Source organism: Solanum dulcamara, chromosome 3 (genome assembly GCF_947179165.1).
Source record: "Solanum dulcamara chromosome 3, daSolDulc1.2, whole genome shotgun sequence".
NCBI classification, from domain to species: Eukaryota; Viridiplantae; Streptophyta; class Magnoliopsida; order Solanales; family Solanaceae; genus Solanum; species Solanum dulcamara.
The window spans coordinates 16,797,561-16,817,824 of record NC_077239.1 but is presented as its reverse complement, the minus strand read 5'-3'; the positions used below and the strand labels follow the sequence as shown (position 1 = coordinate 16,817,824).

Below are 20,264 nucleotides of genomic sequence, written 5' to 3'. Positions count from 1 at the left end.
GCTGATTTCTGTTATTAGTTATTACCCTTTGTACTTTCAGTATTTTATTTTATCTGTTTCACTTACGTTATTTGCTTTTTGCATATTGCTTTATACTTCTTGTCATATCTGACTTCTTTTATGCTTTTATTGAGCCGAGGGTCTCTCGGAAACAGCCGTCCTACCTTGGTAGGAGTCAGGTCTGCGTACACATTACCCTTCTCAGACCCCACGCTGTGGGATTTCTCTGGGTTGTTTTGTTGTTGTTGAATTAATTAGAGCATGAATTAATTATAACTTGAATTAATTAGAACTTGAACTTAATTATTACTTAAATTAATTAATTATAATTTGAATTAATTATAACTTGAATTAATTAATTATAATTTGAATTAATTATAACTTAAAGTTAATTAGAACTTGAACTTAATTATTATATGAATTAATTAATTATAACTTGAATTAATGACACTTGTAGTCTCGATGAATTGTAGTCTTTATGAACTAATTAAGCTTGAATATATATAATTTGGTAGATGGATCATTATTTGTGGATGTATAACATGTATTATGAAGTTGGTGGTGGTTTGAAACCTGAATTTATTGATGGTGTAAGAAGTTTTATCGATCATTCAATGACACTTGATATTTTTAAGAGAAATGGATTGGTTAGGTGTCCTTGTCGTGAATGTAAGTGCTTGAAATTTTTTAATCCAAATATAGTTATGGTTTATTTGTATGGTAATGAATTTAAGCCTAGATATTTTGTATGGGTTGATCATGGAGAAATAGATAGATTGAATAATATATTTTATAATTTGTTGTCCGTGGATGAATATAATATACTTGCATGACACGGTCAAATTAGGGTTGAACATGATAGAGTTCAACATGATACATTTCAGCATGATAGAGTTAATGAAATAGTCAATGATGCTTTTGGAGTTCAAGGTTGGATGGAACCCGAACAATATTTTGATGAAACTCCTAATGAAGAAGAAAAATGCTTTTATCAACAATTAGAAGAGGCTAGTCGTCCACTATGTGAAGGGAGTTCGCATTCTGCTTTGTCAATTGCAGTTAGGTTAATGAATATTAAATCAAATTGGAGTGTTCCTTATGCAGCTATGGACTCAATGGTTGATCTTTTAGGCAAACTAGTTAATCCTGAATTTAACATACCCAAGAACTTCTATCAATCAAAGAGATTGGTTTTCAAGTTAGAATTGTCGTATAATAGAATTCATTGTTGTGTTAATGGTTGCATGTTGTTCTACAAAACTGATATTGAATTAGAAAATTGTAAGTTTTGTGGACAAGCTCGTTATAAGAGGACTCCTGCTGAAAAGATGGTCCCAATTAAGGTGATGCATTATTTACCTCTTATTCCTAGATTAAAGAGGTTGTATGCATCGATGAGGTCTGACCCACATATGAGATGGCATCGTAAATATAGAAGGTTGTTGGGTGTATTGTCTCATCCATCTGATGGAGAAGCATGGAAACATTTTGATAACATGTATTATGATTTTGCTAGTAAACCAAGAAATGTAAGATTGGGGTTGTGTTCAGATGGCTTCACACCATTCTCTAATGTTGCCTCACTTTATTCTTGTTGGCCTGTATTTCTTACCCCGTACAATCTTTCTTCTAAAATGTGCATGAAAATTCCGTACATCTTTCTAAGCTGTGTTATTCCAGATCCTCATAATTCTAAAAGTTTGATTGATGTCTATCTACAGCCAATTGATAGATGAGCTAAAACAAATGTGGTTCGAAGGCGTACTGACTTATGATATATCAAGTAAGCAGAATTTTGTTATGCATGCTTCCTTAATGTGGATCATTAATGATTTTTCTACATACGGAATGTTGTTTGGTTGGATGACTACTAGAAAGTTTGTTTTTCCTTATTGCATGGAAAATAGTAAGGCATTCACCTTAAAGCATGACAGAAAAAATACATAGTTTGATTGTCATCGTCAGTTCTTGCCAATGGATCACGAGTTTAGAAAAATGAAACATGCATTCAAAAAAAATAAGATTGAAAATGACCCTCCACCTCCATCACTAATAGGGCATCAAATTTGGGAGAGAGTTTCTCAATTGCCTAAAGTTACGGAAGCTTCACCTTCTAGGCTTCCCGAATAAGGTGTTGAACATAATTGCATCAAACAGAGAATATTTTGGGAGTTGTCGTATTGGAAAGATAATCTCCTACGACATAATCTTGATGTGATGCACATTGAAAAAATTATTTTGACAATTTATTTAACACAATGATGAATGTTAAGGGTAAAACAAAAGACAATGCAAAAGCTAAAATGGACATAAAGAAATATTGTAAGAGAAAGAAGTTGTGGCTGTAAGAATTATAAAATGGTAAAATAATCAAGCCCAAAGCCAGTTTTTTATTCACATTGGATGAGAAACGTCAAATTTGTGAGTGGGTTAAAAACTTGAGAATGTCGGAGGGCTATGCTTCGAATTTAGGAAAACGGGCAGATATGAATGAAGGAAAATTGATAGGTATGAAAAGTCATGATTGTCATGTATTCATGAAAACTTTAATTCCTATCGCTTTTAGCCATCTACCTTACCGGATATGGAAACCAATCACAGAGATCAGTCTTTTCTTTAAAGATTTGTGTTTAGGAAAGTTGTTGCATAGTAGTTTAGACAGGATGGAGGAAAATATTTATGTTATTACTACTAAGTTGGAGAAGATATTTCCATGTGGTTGCTTTGATATGATGGAGCATCTTCCAATTCACCTTGTACAAGAGGCCCGCCTCGGAGATCCAGTCCAAACAAGATGGATGTATCCATTTGTTAAGGTAATGTTATTCTTAATTTATATTCATTAAGTTATTTTTTCATATATATACTATAATTAGTAGCTAACTATAGAAATTATATACATACAAAATATTGGCAGTTGCAAACAAACAATTAAGGAAAGGGAAAAGATCGAAGGATCAGTTGTTCAAGATCATATTATGAGAGAAACTGGTGATTTTTATTTTTACTACTTTGGGAATGAAATGCCATGTAGGAGAACTAGGCCCAATCGCAATTATGAAGGTGATACTAATCATTTGTTTCTCCCGATATCAATCTTTAATCAAAATGGTTGGGGATCTAAAAAGCGTGGAAAGCGAGGCTTCACTAGTATGGAAATGCAATCAGATGTGACACATATTTTGCTTAATTGTCCAGAGATTCAATCATATCTCGAGTAAGTGATAAAGTATGTTATCAAATTACATACTAATTGTTTATTAACTAACGAAAAATTTGAATGTACAATTATCAGCTTGTTCATAAACACATGGGGTAATGAAGTCATATATACGAGATTTTTCAAATGGCTAAAAGAATATGTAAGTGTGCAAATTGAATCAATAAGTATAATAATGTATTCTATTTATAATAAATTGTATTATTTTGAATAACAATATGCAGGTTTACAATGAATATTCAAATATCGAATATTTGCAATTAGTAAGAGAAATTGCACTTGGATCTGAATCTCAAATTCAAACAATGAATAAGTATTGTGTGAATGGTTTTAAGTTTCAAACTAAACAAGTTTCTAGGTTTAAGAAAACTAATAATAGCGGTGTCTATATACAAGATGATGTTGATGGTTCTGGCCAAACTATTAACTATTTTGGTGTTATTTATAAGATTATTGAAGTAAGGTATTCAGGCTGGCCAAACAAATAGATAGTATTGTTTCGATGTAAGTGGTTTGACCCATCACATAGAGGCACAAGGGTGTACAAATAACAACAACAACAACATACCTAGTGAAATCCCATAAGTGGAGTCTGGGAAGGGTAGGATGTACGCAGATCACACCATTACCTCATTGAGATAGAGAGGCTATTTTCAAAAGATCCTCAACCCAAAAGTCACAGTCCCAAGTAACAGAGGAAAAAATATTAAATATAGCATACAGGCACAAAAAATGAATAACAAGAGCAATAACAACAACAAAATAATGTGATAATCAAAAGCAATAATAATAGCGATGCAAATTTTACAAAACAAGAACAATAGCAAGAACAATAATGATAGCAAAGTAATGTGATAAAGTGATAATCAAAGGCAGTAACAACACAACTATAAAGGCATACCTAGACCTACAACCACCCCAAACCGGCACACGGCCAGACACCATTCTACCCCTACTAGCTTTCTATCCTAATCAGTGACTCCACTTCTTTCTATCTAAGGTCATGTCCTTGGAGATATGGAGTAGCGCCATATCTTGTCTAATCACCTCTCTCTAATACTTTTTTGGTCTACCCCTACCCCTTCGCATGACCCTCAAATCCAACCGATCACACCTCCTAATTGAGGTGTCAACACTCCTCCTCTGCATATGCCTAAATCATCTCAGTCTCGCTTCTCTCATCTTGTTTGCCACAGATGTCACTCCTACCTTCTCCCGAATAACCTCATTCCTAATCTTCTGAACATGAGAGTTCTTTACTGGCCAACACTCCACTCCATATAACAATGCTGGTCTAACTACCATTTTGTAGAACTTACCTTTAAGTTTAGATGGTATTTTTGTATCACACAGCACTCCATAGGCAAGCCTCTATTTCATCCACGCTGCCCCAATACGGTGCGTGACATCATCATCGATGTCCTCACTATTCTGGATGATGGATCCAAGCTATTTAAAGCTTTTTGTCTTGGAGATAGGTTGAGTGGTAAGCCTCACTTCCATTCCCTCTTCCTCCATCGTAACACTAAATTTGTATTATTAAAGTTAGACACACCAGATAATACAAAAGTTAAGATCCTTTTATCATTGCACAAAATGCAAAGCAAGTCTATTACACTCCATATCCGTTGCGTAGAGACAAGGCTGATTGGTGGATTGTAATAAAGACAAAGTCTGTTGTCACGACCCAATCCTAGGGCCTAGACGTGACATGGCGAATGAGGAACCCGAAAGTACCTCAAACAAGCCTCTTAGCATTCTTTTAGCCTTTCATAGGTAACGATAATAAATAAACAAGTAAAAATCATAATAGTAAATCTTTAACTTACATATATCCAATAATACCTCTAACTATTAGATTTAATGGGGCTAAGACAAGTCCCTAGCTCACCCTCAATCATAATAGAACAAATGCCATAGTAAAATATCTTAACATATCATAAGTTAGAAAGATAAAGGAGTATTATTCCCGAAATATGGAAACTCACCAAAAGTAGTCTTCAATGAAATCTCAACTAGCCACGTGGAGGAGAACGAGGAGGAGCACTGGTCCCTACATGGTGATATCATGTAGGCAAAAGAGTATGTGTTAGTACTTTGAATGTACTAAGTATGTAAGGATGCATGAACATTGAGGAAACATTTATAACATTTATGTAATATGGAACATAATGTAATGCATGCATAATAAATCATATAGATATCCTTTAAAATATTTATTTTGTGGGAAAATAACCATAACTGATATTTAAGACCATGCGAGCTATTACATGGAATCCAACATAACCTCCTACGTTGGCCGGGAAGACTACTTGCCAGGTAGAACTCCGTCAACTTCATTTTAACTTTAACTTTAAGGGCTTTCATGGATCCATTAGCCTAAGCCTACAAGGGCACCTAGGTTGGCACATAGTTAATGAGACAAGGGGTTGCTACTAGGATTCCCTTATCGAATCCCACATCAATGCCTCATTCGGTGCTAAGTCAATCCCATGGAATAGTTTAATACTTTAAAATATTCATAGCATATAACTTGAGAATTCAAACATCATATTCGGTAGAATAGCTCATTAAAACATTTAAAAATTTAAATATGCAAGAATTGTCCTTATTGCATAAAGAATTCATCATTCATATCATTTCATCATTCTTTATTTTCATAAGACTCCATTTTGATCATAGATATTGCTTTCACAAACATTCATTTGGAGTCAAGGCGTTCAAGTCAAACTTTATTAAAAACATAGTAAAACTAGGTGGGTTCAAATCACTTCAACTTGCAAATATATATGTAAATAAATATACATAAATACTTTAAAATCCATTAATTAAAAATCATGCTTTAAACAATCCATCATGAATTTCAAGAACCTTTAAAGAGATAAATAGAGAAATTACTTGTAAACCATCAATTCATATATATGAAATAATGTAGCATCAAAATAGACCAATAATCATTAGTTTAACCATGATTCATGCTATTAAGTAAAAAAATAAAAATTACCCATAAAAAAATATTACTTGAAATTGAGAGATTTAATTGAAAGAATTTTTGGACTACATGGGTGGAAGAACCCATGGATAAATACCCACATAACTTAGAGTAAAGCTTAAAGAAAATAAACATAGTTTATCATATAATTAAAATACTTTAGGCATGAGAGTGGAAGGAATACTCTCATTGAAGCCTTACATACCTGGAATCCGAATCTTTAGTCCGAACTGAAAGACTTAATGAACACTCTTGAGTCCTAGCTTTTTTCCTCACCAGAACATTTTGTGTACTATCCAGAGTATATGAATCACCGAAATAGTATTTCTTCACTACTAAGAACTAAAACTATATTTGAGAATGTGTAAAGAAGTGTATAGAGAGAAGACTTGCTTGAGAAAGCTTGATGAATAAAATAAGAAATAAGGTGGGTATTTATAGGTGGGAAAGAGGGACCTAACAATAAATAAAATAATTATAAAAAAAAATCTAAAAATTTAATGGAAAATTATGATGTCATGGATGATGTTAATTGGAGGACAATTTATGTCATGAGTGATGTCAAATGTATCTAGATCTTTCCATGGTAGGTGAAATGAGTTATCTTTGACAGAATACTCCTTTTCGGAGCTACTTTTGAACAAGATAAATTCCTTATTAGGATTTGGTGTCTTCATAAAAATTGTATATATAGAAGTCTAGTTTCATGTCGTTTAAGAATCAACCAATTTGGAGCATCCTACAGTGAGATATAAATTTTCTTCTACAAATACTCCATTTCATCACAACACACTGTCTTACAATAATTAATTTATTTGACATACTTAACCTCTGAAAACTAAATTATGGTCTTCACAAAAGTTGTAGGTAATGATCTTGTGGTTACTCAGAAATTTGAATCACCCAATTTGGATAATCCTATAAAAGGTTATGCCCAAACTACAGAGGTTGTATCATTTTTAGGCGAGAATTGAAACATCGTATACAACGTTTTTAGGGGATGTTACACATGTGGAAAGAATTGAAATTGAAAATGTGTTATATGTGGCATACCAAAATGATGTCGCACTTGTTCAACAACAAGTTGATGTTGAATTGGAAACCACGCTAGAACATCCTCAACACATATTAGAAGAAGTTTCTGATGATGAGATAATGGTAAATGTCGAGGAAGAAGTAAATGAGGATGAAGAATGTGATGAATCATTCGAGGAGGAAGAATAGGATGATGAAAATGAAACAACTGAGGAAGGAGAATGGGAGAATATTGATGAAAATGAAACAAGCGAAGAGGAAGAGTGGTAAAATGATAGCTTGTAGCTAGTATGTAAGTTAATTTATTTCATTAATACTAATTTTATTTAATCATTTTATATATTGTAATATAATTTGCATACAGATGTCTGGTGATGGTGATAGATATTGGGATCATCTTGGGATGATCCAGCCTAGTTCGAATAGGAAAAAGAAGTCTAGGATACCTATAGAGGCTGAGGATATACCAGGCTTTGTTTCATCTACGCCAAAACATGTAGAGCAGCGCAGCACAAATACACACATATATGTTGTTCCATTTGGGATAGAAAATCCCTTAGATTATCATTCTTATTATCGGAGACCAACAGGTGCTTCTTCTTTGTCGTATTTCTTGCCTTCACGTCGCTACACCGTCTTACATACGGAGGCTTATCATCGAGTACGACTGTTATCGGCCAATAGGATATCCTCTGCGATGCCATATCCTTCTCCATCTCCCTCAGATTTGGCATCTCCTCACCTATCTGCCATGAAACTTAGAGACACGAGTGCTGAGTCAGATGCTATGGTTGCTACTCCTCCACTGACTCAGCATTATGTGCCTCCTGGTGTATCATATTCACCTCCGCCTCCTCCGAATGCTACACCCAATAAGCCGCTTGAGCTTGCACCGGGACAGAAGAATAGACTCGGGATTCTAAGTTACAATGATCCATCGGGCTCAATTTTGAAAATTAATTTTTTTAAAAAAAATATACAAAAGCGACGTAGTTCGTCGCTTATTGAAAAGCGGCGAGGCGAAAAGCGACGGAAGTGAGTGCGTCTCTTTTCCATCGATTTTGACTAAAAAAGTGACGCAACCCATCGCTTTTTGACTGTTTTTTAGTAGTGTTTGTTTGGGCCCAAAAAAAGTGAACTTCTCATATATTATACCTTATCGTAATTATAGTGCTTGTTGACTTAGAGATTATGTATTGTTCAATTTCTTAACTTTCTACCATATTTGGGAAACAATTTAAAAGAATGAACTATTCTACAGATGTAATTTATGAGCGCACTTTAAAGATTTATTGGTTAAATTTAAAATTAATTGAGCAAGGTGAAGCAAAAGATTATTTCATTTTATTTAATTCTGAATTATATCATTGAATATAATATGGCATAGTAAGCAATCGAGATGGTAATCGATCAGCTTTTTGATCGGTTCGAAAGTCAGTCAATCAGTTTTGGCCATATTTTTCGTAGTGTTTTTTGATAGTCACGGTTAGTTTTCAAGTCCATTTGTTAATTACGTGGACCAAAAATACTCCACTCCATCAAAATTAAAGAACTAAAGATGCTCAAGGTGATATTTAAGGGACCAAAATAGACTTTTTCCAATAGATAAGGAACAATTTGGCTGAATACTCTTAGATGGTATATTTATTTAGTTTGAGTTATTCAAAGACGATATCACTTCTTATTTTTGCACTAACGAAAGAATTGATCAGAAAATCTTTAGAAAGGTTTCAAATCCAGAGGGAATAACATCAAATAAGAGATTATCATAATCAGATTTATTTGGAGTAAATTCCTAAGATAGTCACTTATATTTGGAAATTTTCCTTATAATATCACGTATGTTTCTTTTAAGACCACAATATTCAGCTATTCGTATTTTCCTCAAAATATACTTCTCTCTCTTAATGAATGCCATGTCACCTTTTTTTTAACAAAAAGTTTTTTAACAATACAATTAAAGCTTAGTTAATATCTCTATAAGCAACTTCTTTTAGCATTTATCTTATTCTTGAATTTTATAAAAGATAATTTATAATTAATTTTTAAAAATATTGATGAATAAATAATAAATATTAATTAATTTTAATTTAAAATTTGGTTATCTTTTATTAAATTCAAAAATAGGGTAAATGTTAAAAGAAGTTGTTTATAGAGACATTAACAACCTTCTATTGTATTGTTATTATTAAAAATAATAATGTGACATGTCATCCATAAGAAGAGGTGAATATATTTTTCGGAAAATAGAAATAATTTGGTAATATTATAGTCATAAAAGAAATAAAAATGATATTATATGGCAAATTATCAAAAATGAATGATTATTTAAGGAATTTACTCGAAAATTAAAGAATAATGAAAGAATAAATTTAAAAACAAGGAAAAAAAACTTTTCAAAAATTTTAAAATATTAATGTACACCCTTAAAAATTTTAATTATTCTAATCAAATTTATTTTTTATTTAATTTCAATTAACCAAATCAAAGTGACCAAAAACTAAATCAACTCTTAAAAAAACACCCTTTGTTCAATCTTCTCCGGTCAGAGCCGTAACAATTAAGAAAAAACTTAACCGTTTCTATAAAATCAAGCCTTGTTTACTCCTCTTCTGATATTTCTCACGCAACCAAAAATGGCTTCACCAGCAATACTCCCAATCACTTCACAACCCACCGCCGACACCATCCAACAAATCGGCCCAACTCCTGCATTCCGTTCATTCATCAACCACATCTCCACCACCGTCCAAACCGGTTTTGCCAATCGCCGGCCATGGTCCGAGCTCCTCGACCGGTCCGCTTTCTCTAAACCGGAATCCATCTCCGACGCCACTCTTCGTATCCGCAAAAACTACACCTATTTCCGCATCAATTACCTTTCTCTCCTCGCCGCTGTTCTCGCCTTTTCCCTCATCACAAACCCATTTTCCCTTCTTATCCTTTCCGGTCTTCTCGCCGCTTGGCTCTTTCTTTACCTATTCCGTCCTTCCGATCCTCCTTTGGTTCTATTTGGTCGACAGTTTTCTGAAAGGGAGACGTTAGGTGTGCTTTTTGTCTCCACTGTGGTTGTGATCTTTCTTACCTCTGTTGGAGCTGTGCTTGTTTCTGCCTTGATGGTTGGTCTTGGGATTGTGTGTACACATGCTGCTTTCAGGGCACCTGAGGATCTTTTCCTTGATGATCAAGAGTCTCCCGCTACTGGGTTTCTCTCTTTCTTGAGCGGCGGTGCCGCCAATGCTGCCGCCGTAACTCTCGCCCCTGCTGTTGCTGCTAGAGTTTGAGTGTGTATGGGGTATGCAAGCTCGATTCATATAATTTTGTAAATGATTTACTGCCTTTAGTAGATTAACTCATAAAAGAATGACGGAAATGAGACGAGAATACTGATCTATGTATAAGATTTACTTACATTTTCCGTTTCTTTAAGATTCAGAACTTATAAATTGTAATTTGAATCCTACCAACTTGGAAGTTTAGTTACTGTAATTGGTTCTAGAAAATGAGTGATTTGCACCTGAGATCTGAGAAGATCAAGTCTGATAAAGAGAACATTTTTTATAGATTATGATGTTAATGGTTGAGACTCTTGAGATTGATTCATTGATTTCTGTTTGACCTCTAAACACCTGTTGTTTTAAAGAATTGGATTTGGTTGTTATTGATCAGATCTGGATGATTTGGGTATGAATATACTCACAATCTTATCAACTCTCATAGGTGAGACGGGAATATGATACTTTTTGTAAATTCTTCAAGATACACTAAAAATTATATAGTGCTCTCATTTGTGTTGAATGTTTATTCATATCCAGTTCCATATAACATATGTTATCATAGGTTGATTCAACCTTTACAGTTGTTTCGTGATGATTGACTAAACTTGTATTGATGGCCTTGATATTCCTCATGTTATGCGATATGCTTTTGTTTAAGGCCTTTTCCTCGTCATAGTTAATTTTGTTGTTCTAAGGCATGAGTGCTGCATGATGTATTCGTTGTTTAGGAGGAGTCCATCAATTCTCCTTAGCACTCTGGGAAGATGTGCCTACCTAAACAACTGGTTTACTTTTTATTAACATTCATCATCATATGTTTTGATTGTTGCTCAAGACTGAAAAAATAATTCTTTTGATTTGTTTATCTGCACCTGTGAGAGTTTTGGGTGTTTCACCGATAACGAATCAGGTCATGAGTGCGTTTAGCCCCTTTACTGTTGTTAACTGTTTCTGGAAACGTCATATAACCTGCATCAAGTATAAGATAGTCATGCATCTCTAAGTGGCTAACCTAACTCCTTGTTAACTTTAAATTAGATGGCGGTATTAACTTCTTATGAAGTTCAGCCCATCTATTTACAGTAATGAGGAGAAAAGTAAGCATTAGAGAGGTAGAAGGATGAACTTAGCTCAATCTTGAGACTTGGAATGATCATCGAGGCAGGTAGATTCTTGAAGGTGTATGTCTCATCTTCAGATCGATTAGAGCTTAGCTGAGGTTCGATTTTTATCTGGCGATGAGAAGATTTGAGCTTGTAGGGAGTAATTTTGTAAGGAGCTGAGCTGCAGAAATCAATGGACCTGCATTTTGGGTTCTTCTGAGATCTGTCTGGAGACTTGGTCTCTTCACTCTCCTTTTCTATTCTCCTTTGATTTTTGTTCTTGTCTATTTGTTTCTGTTTTCATTTGGGCCAGGTCACTGTTGGACCTGGCCATTTAAATTTCTCTCTATTTTTATAAAAGGGCTTCAAGCCGGCTTTGAATTTAAAAAAAAAAAATTGTTGCTTTGAAATGTGGGTGTTGAGAGTTGGGACTACCTATTTTTTAGTGGGTCGGGTTTCACTTTACTTGATTAGAATCAATTGGGTTGTTTTTGTTTAGCGAGAATCTTTGAATTGTTGATCAACATTGGATAATAACCGCAACAGAGCACCGCACTCGGGGAGGTGTGCATACCTAAAGAACTGATTTATATTGAGAAATATCTCAATCATATGTCTTGATTGCTTGCTCAACACAATGTGTGTTGAGACAACTATCTTTTTGGTGGGTTAGAATAATTCAAGCTGTTTCTGTTGACAGTCTTTGAATTGCTGATGAACACTCTAAAGGCTGTTTGTGTTTGTTGATAGTCTGCTGTTGATTTAATTATCTGATGTTGACGGAAAAAGTTGATATTTGGAAGGTTACTATTCTAACAAAAAGAAGTTGATATTTTAAATGTGAGAGCATTTGTTGGATCATATGTATTTCGAAGAAAGTAATTTGCATGACTTGTGCGTGAAATGTTTCGCCACTTCTCTTATAGTATGCAGGTTTTTAATTGGCCTAGGCCAACCGTGCCCTTTATCCTAGATATGATAATTGAATGCAGGAAATTTGTTGCTGTAAATTCTTTCTACGCCTGAAAACCTTGGTGTTTGTACCCAACTTCTTCAACATTGAGTCATAGAGAAATTTCTTTTATAGCAATTGGTTTTACTTCAATGATTGTCTAGAAGTATTGGTGCCTGTAATAACCAATAAATCATTTTTTGGAAGTTCCAAATTGATCTAATTCTGATTGATGAGTGTGTTGAAGCTACTGTATCTTGTGTATTAACTGTATATAGTTCCTTGTGAGTTTGAAGTTGGGTCTGCTAGTTTTGCTTATATGACTATGTGAGGCAAGTGAATCTCTGCTCCAAGTTAAGTATATGATAGCACGTTTGCGATATTAGAGCTAAGAATGGTGTTTTATTTGGTGGAGGATATTCAGAAGCTCGTCTAGAAAAGACGGATAACTCCCTACACTGCCATGGGGATGGTACTCTACCAGGAAGCATATGAAGTTTTTCCTGTTGATTGATGTCTTTGTGTAAGGATTGTAGCAGTAAGATGAAAGCATTGATTTAGTCATTATTCGAATGCTTTGTAACCTCAGAATGCACATTCTTGGTTTTTTTTGGTTTTTTTTTTAGAAGGGAAATTTGCAGCCGCTACGTTTTGAGTGTGCGAGGGTAAAATCCCTGCTCTTATGCAATACCTTGTAGACCACACAAGAGAGGTAACCCACACTAGGCAAGTCCGGTGCAACGAGCTCGATCCAGAAAGAAAACCCCTTGATTTCGCTGGTAAGGAATTTTGAACTTGTGACTTCCAACATGGAAGTCCTAAGCTCAAATCACTGGGCCATCTCGAAGCAAGGGCGGAGGCACCTTACAATGAGGGGTTGGGACAGACCCTTCCAGCAAAAATTTATACTATTTATACATGGTTAAAATAATTTTCTATGAAGATATAATAGATGTCGAACAACCTTCGATTAGTTTACGTGTCTATTTTTTCAGATTTTGAATCCCTTAATTAAAATTTTTGGCTTCGTCATTGTCTTGAAGGGTCACATTCTTGTTTTTATACTTTGTTACTGATGTGAATTTAGGAGTTGTTTGGGTAAAGTGCATTGGGAAAAATAATGAATATATTATTTTGTATATTATTATTAGTATCTTGTTTAATACATTTTTTTGCAAGAATTAGTTATATACTTTATTTGGTATCAAAGTATTTATAATTAATACATAAAAATCTATGGTATTAGCATGGTTAAAGACATAATTGCCCTTTGAAACTTTTTCAATGTTCTTTAGATTGTATTTAGCAGAGGGTATTTTTGTGAGCAAATATTTCTTTTATAATTATGTATGCATGTTATTTTTGATACACCAAACAAAATAGAGGAAATTTCGTAAAGAACCACTATAATAAACTTAATTAGACTCCTTAGCTATAGTTTGCATAGTTACGGACTGTGTTATAGTTTAAGCTGCTTCATTTATATAATTTGCGGTGTTGTATAATTTGCGGATAATTAAGCTATTTTTGTATAAATTCGAAATAAAAAATTTATACAAACACAAACATCTGAACTTTAAACAGTTATACAAATTACATTATACAAAAGTTATACGACAACAACAACATAACCAGTGAAATCCCACTAGTGGACAAAAGTTATACAAATTATATTATATAAATTTTGAATTATATAAACGTGTGAATTATACAAACTCGGACTGTAATTAACGCTAAATGTTAGTGCCGAATTATAAATTAGCGAAATTATAATTATATTAACTAATTAACTAGTATATATTTACTCATTCGCGTAATTTTCCCAATAAAATATTATATAAAAAGTAATTTCAGCATAACTAATACTTACTTTATTGATGCCAAATACTAATATACCATATCAAATACTATTTTTATACACACTATTAAAAATCCCTTGGGGTGATGATGATGATATGTTTAACAATTTTAAATCAAACAACATGCTATTCTTTTAGGACCTTATATGAAATTGCATGTCTATTTCATCTTTTTTATAATGATTATGTTTGTGTTGACTTACGTGTACTTTGACTATTTTTTAAGTATGTACTTATTATTAGAAGTAATGCTTATATGTGCATACCTTAATTAGAACACTTATATTTTATTAGAAAAAGAGCAAATATATATATATATATATATATATATATATATTTTAATAAAGAAGATATGTGTTCTAAAATCTAGATCGCAAAGTGAAAAATATATTTGTATTTTTCTTCTCTACTTTATTTGTAATCCGATACAACCAACTATTGCAAATGAAGCTCGTTACAAAAGGACGAAGGTAATTGGGGTGAGGTACTATGCTTATGGTTGTTTGGACAGGTGAAGATGGATTGTAGTAGTAAATTGGTTATTGCCCATTATTTGCTCGAACTATGATGTATTGGGTCTAAAATAGATTAAACAATGAGTTATAATTTAATTTGCTTAACTTAATTTTTGTGCATCCTTTCAAAAACATTAATAAATACTTTTTGAATAAGTCATTTCTCAAATTACTTAAATTGACTACAATAATATACTTTATAGTATTCACAATTTCGATTTAAAAAAAAAGAACATATATATAATACTTGATGTATTTTCATCAACTTTAGCAACTTGGACTTCACATGTTGATATTAATTTAAGAAAGTAATAGAAAATACAGAAAAGTATAAAAAAAATATCTTTAAAATATGTAAAATTGAACAAAAATATTATCTATTAATAGTTTGATTTAAAAATATCCATATTGTCAATACTATAGTTTAAAAAATGTCCTTTTTATTACTCTTAGATAAAAAGATGTCTTTTTTTCCTAATAAGCACATTGTTTCTTTTATTTTAAAACACATTCTTTTTCTAATAAAAATATTATAATTCATCATTAATTTTCATATATATAAAATTCATAATAATTCATCATTAATTTTTATTTAAATAACGATAAAATTCCTTTTTCTAATAAAATATGTTATATTTTTATTTCTCAATATTTTCAAATTAAAATAAGATGAGCAATTTGTGTTATAGGCAAATTATATTGACACTAACACAAATTATTTATATTATCAAATATTAAAATGTTTTTTCATCCGGACAATAATAAATTACAATAAGTAGTAAAAATAAAGAGGGAAAGGGGGGGCAAGACGAAGTCAAAGTAACTATAACGTTCCAATTACGAAGGTGAAAAAAACTATAGTTTATTTATTGAGACAGAATAATAATTTTCTTGACTATTCCTTCTTTTCCTTCACTGTCAATGTAGCCGTTGTAGGTCATCCGCGTCAAACACGGGCGAGGAGGGGTGGGGTGGGGTGGCTTTGGTTTCCCAACTGAACTCTTCTACTCTACAAATTAACAAACAAATAAAGCAAAACATGTCTACATGAATTAACAAGAAAACTAGCCGTTAAGGTTTGTAAAAAAGACCATAATATTCTTCAACCTTAACCGTTGCTCTTAAAGATTCCCTCCATTTACACATCCCCTCCTCACATGCTTTGTTTCAGTACTCACCCTTCTCCTAGTATTTATCCCTTTCTTTTCCCTTTTCTCTTCATTTAATCATCTTTCTCTTCTATCTTGAAAAAGTTGTGTGGGGGAGGACGAAAAAGAAGAGTTTTTAAGATAAGATTTTAGCATTTCTTCTTTGGTTCTTCTTCTAATTGAAGATTCTGAACCTGTTTTAAGTTTATGGATAGGTGGAATACTTCACTGAGTGGATTTTACAACAACCCCTTTCGATTCTTGAATTTATATTCAGAAATAAAAGCTGGTTCTAGTTGGGTTCATGACAAGGAGGAGGAAAAATGGAAGCTTTCTTCTTCTTCTTCTTGGTATAATACTCTGTTCTTGCTTGTTGTGATTGTCCTTTCCATTTTCCCTATTTTATCAGCTGGGAGGAATACAGATGGGGTCATTGTGACTCAATCTGATTTTCAAGCTCTAAGAGCAATTAAGCATGAACTGATTGATTTTAGGGGAATCTTGAAGAGCTGGAATGACAGTGGTCTTGGAGCTTGTGCTGGTGGTTGGGTAGGAATTAAGTGTGTCAATGGGGAAGTTATAGCTATACAGTTGCCTTGGAAGGGATTGGGTGGCAGAATATCTGAAAAAATTGGGCAATTACAAGCTCTTAGAAAGATTAGTCTTCATGACAATGTTATTGCTGGCCCTGTTCCAACTTCTCTAAGCTTCCTTCCAAACCTCAGAGGTGTTTATCTTTTCAATAATCGGCTTTCAGGTTCAATTCCACCATCAATTGGAAGAAGCCCAATTCTTCAGACTCTTGATCTTAGCAACAATCAGCTCAGTGGTACTATCTCTCCCAGTCTTGCAAACTCCACCAGGCTATACAGACTCAACTTGAGCCACAATGCACTTTCAGGGTCAATCCCAGTAAGTTTCACTCAATCCCCTTCTCTTACTTTTCTTGCACTTGAACATAACAATCTTTCTGGATCTATTCCTGATACTTGGGGGGGCAGTGTGGTTGTGAACAAGTCATACCAACTTCAGTATCTTACACTTGATCACAATCTTTTGTCTGGGAAGATTCCAGCTTCAATTAGTAAGTTAAGTATGCTTGAGGAGATTAATCTTAGTCATAACCATATTAATGGGGCCATTCCTGATGAATTAGGTAGTCTCTCAAGGCTTACTATTCTTGATTTATCTAATAATGCTATAAATGGAACTATTCCTGCTAGTTTCTCCAACCTTACAGCTCTTGCTACTTTGGATTTAAAGAGTAATCTCCTGGATAACCAAATCCCAGATACTATGGATAGATTGAAAAACCTTTCAGTGCTGGATTTGAGTAACAACAAATTCATTGGTCATATTCCAGCCACTATTGGAAATATTTCTGGACTCACCTCACTTTATTTATCTGAAAACAATTTTACTGGTGAAATTCCAAACTCTCTTGTTTCTTTGGGAAATCTGACTTCTTTGGATGTCTCTTATAACAATCTTTCTGGGATTGTCCCATCTCCTCTTTCAAAAAAGTTCAATTCAAGTGCTTTTGTTGGAAATCTAGAGCTTTGTGGATATAGTCCCTCAACTCCATGTGCTTCACCACCCCCTCAAACTCTTCCTTCTCCTGTTAGTGGGGTTGTCAAGCCTCACCGCCATCGCAAACTTAGTACCAAGGATATCATTCTCATAGCATCAGGAGCTCTTCTAGTTGTTCTACTTCTTTTGTGCTGCATGTTACTTTGCTGCTTGATTAGGAAAAATGCAAATTCGAGAGCGAAAAATGGTAGCAAAGCCAGTGGCCTAGCTACCACCACAGGGAGGGGTGCAAAGTCAGTTCCAGCTGTAGCAGGGACTGATGTTGAATCAGGTGAAGCTGGTGGAAAGCTGGTCCATTTCGATGGACCTTTTGTGTTCGCAGCAGACGACTTGTTATGTGCCACTGCAGAGATCATGGGGAAGAGCACTTATGGGACAGCATATAAGGCAACATTGGAGGATGGTAATCAAGTTGCTGTGAAGAGGCTACGCGAGAAGATCACGAAAGGGCAGAAAGAATTTGAAGCTGAGGTTGCTGAGTTAGGAAAGATTCGACACCCAAATATCTTGGCTCTTAGAGCCTATTACTTGGGACCAAAAGGAGAAAAGCTTCTTGTCTATGATTATATGCCTAATGGAAGTCTCTCATCCTTCCTCCATGGTAAAATTGTCTACACTTACTGTTTGTTTGCATATTCCTTTTGGTGTTCCTAATCATATTGACAATCCTAACAACATACTTGTGTTCTCTATATGCTGCAGCTAGAGGTCCCGAGACAACTATAGACTGGCCTACAAGGATGAGGATTGCTATCGGTATAACAAAAGGAATCTGCTTCCTGCATACCAAAGAAAACATAATACATGGGAATCTTACATCAAGCAACATACTGCTTGATGAGCAGAACAATCCAAAAATTGCAGATGTGGGACTCTCCAGACTTATGACTACTGCTGGAAACACCAACGTGATTGCCACTGCAGGCACGCTAGGTTATCGCGCACCAGAGCTTTCCAAAATCAAGAATGCAAGCACCAAGACTGATGTCTATAGTCTTGGAGTGATCATTTTGGAGCTCTTAACTGGAAAATCCCCTAGCGAGGCTACGGATGGTCTCGATTTACCACAATGGGTAGCTTCCATTGTGAAAGAGGAGTGGACTAATGAAGTTTTTGATGTGGAACTTATGAGGGATGCACCTAATATTGGTGATGAGTTGCTTAACACATTGAAACTAGCTTTGCATTGTGTTGATCCCACACCAACTGCTCGACCCGAAGCTCCACAAGTACTACAGAAATTGGAGGAGATAAAACCAGAGCTGATGTTAGCAGCCACTAGTTCTGGAGATGATGGCACAGCAGTTCAAGAAAAGAGTCAATAAAAACTCTGTTGCTTCACAAGGTTGATTGAAACAAGTGTGGAAAATTTTGAGCTTTTTACTTGATATCTATTTGTTTATTCTTTCAAAAAAAAATTCCGGTTAGAGGAATTGTGGTTTCATATTAAGATCTACTAGTAAACTGTGTATAGGAGATTGTGATTGCTGCATAGGTTTTACTGATGAAGACAAACATTTTATTCAATTCTTTCATTAAATTCATTGTAATGTACTAATGAAATAAATGCATATCGATTTTTTTCATGACATAAGTGATAATTTGATGACTGTTGTGTGTTAAATGTCGCTATTCACATCATTGATTTCAGAAATTCATCCAAAGCTATAGAGGCCAATTTATTATATCCTTTATTAGGTTTATGTAGTCCATATTATTATAGGAAAGGAAAAATCCTTTAGGCCACAATAATGGTCGTTCACGCTATAAATTAGTTTCTTTTTTGACATTTTTGTCCTTTCCTCTCAAATCTAAATTTTTTTGATAATTTATTTATCAAATACATTGGAAACATTTTTGATGCGTGGAAAAGCCACGCATTATAACAAAATCAAGGTATTTTCAATGTCTTTTCCAATTAATTACTCTCTATTCCATTTTAGTTGTCATGATTTTCTTTTTGAGAGTCAAACTATATGTTCAATCAAATAATTATAATCCAATCATCTCAGCTAGTCTTATTGTACGCTCATCAGACTCAATCTCATCTCAATCATCAACTCTTTCATTTAAAACATGCTCTCAAACTTGTTCATATTTCCTTAGAACTCTATCTCAAGACAATCATTTATACTCAAAATGATCATGTTCAAATAATGATAATTTTAAAGACTTCACATACTCAACTCGTACGACATTCACAAATCACGATTTAAGACTCAACCAATGCATAAAGTATTTAAATGCCAAAACTCAATTGGGTTCATGTGCATTAAGAGATGAACGTATACTTCAAATACTCAACTCATAGACATCATCAATACATATATAATTATATATTAAGAACTAGATAGAATTATAGATTACTCAAAACTCAGTTCATGAAAACTTGAAACTCAAACTCAACTCGACTCAATGAAGATGTAGGGCATGAGGACGGACTCAGTCCAATATTGTGATTAAGCTTACATACATGGAACGAAGATTATCTCACCAAAAATCAAAGACCTCGCTTGAAAATCTTGAATCCTAGCTCTTTTTCTCCTCTTTAATCTCTTATATCAAATTTTCA

At 33.9% G+C, this 20,264-nt stretch overlaps 2 protein-coding genes across 3 annotated transcripts; both read left to right on the top strand.

Moving 5' to 3' along the window:
- The first annotated feature begins 9,792 nt into the window (after window positions 1-9,792).
- Window positions 9,793-10,873, top strand: LOC129881577 (PRA1 family protein B4-like). The gene has a single exon (XM_055955746.1). The coding sequence runs from the start codon at window positions 9,884-9,886 to the stop codon at window positions 10,529-10,531; it is 648 nt and encodes a 215-aa protein (XP_055811721.1). The 5' UTR covers window positions 9,793-9,883; the 3' UTR covers window positions 10,532-10,873.
- Window positions 10,874-15,966: 5,093 nt separating this feature from the next.
- On the top strand, window positions 15,967-19,293 carry LOC129882447 (probably inactive leucine-rich repeat receptor-like protein kinase IMK2). 2 transcript variants are annotated; one of them, XM_055956742.1, is made up of 3 exons: window positions 16,311-16,452; window positions 16,860-18,293; window positions 18,395-19,293. In XM_055956742.1, exons 1-3 carry the CDS (start codon window positions 16,407-16,409, stop codon window positions 19,015-19,017), a joined length of 2,103 nt encoding a protein of 700 aa, XP_055812717.1. In that variant the 5' UTR covers window positions 16,311-16,406; the 3' UTR covers window positions 19,018-19,293. The 2 variants fall into 2 exon arrangements, with proteins under 2 accessions (XP_055812716.1, XP_055812717.1); XM_055956741.1 differs by having other exon boundaries at window positions 15,967-18,293.
- Window positions 19,294-20,264: the final 971 nt, after the last annotated feature.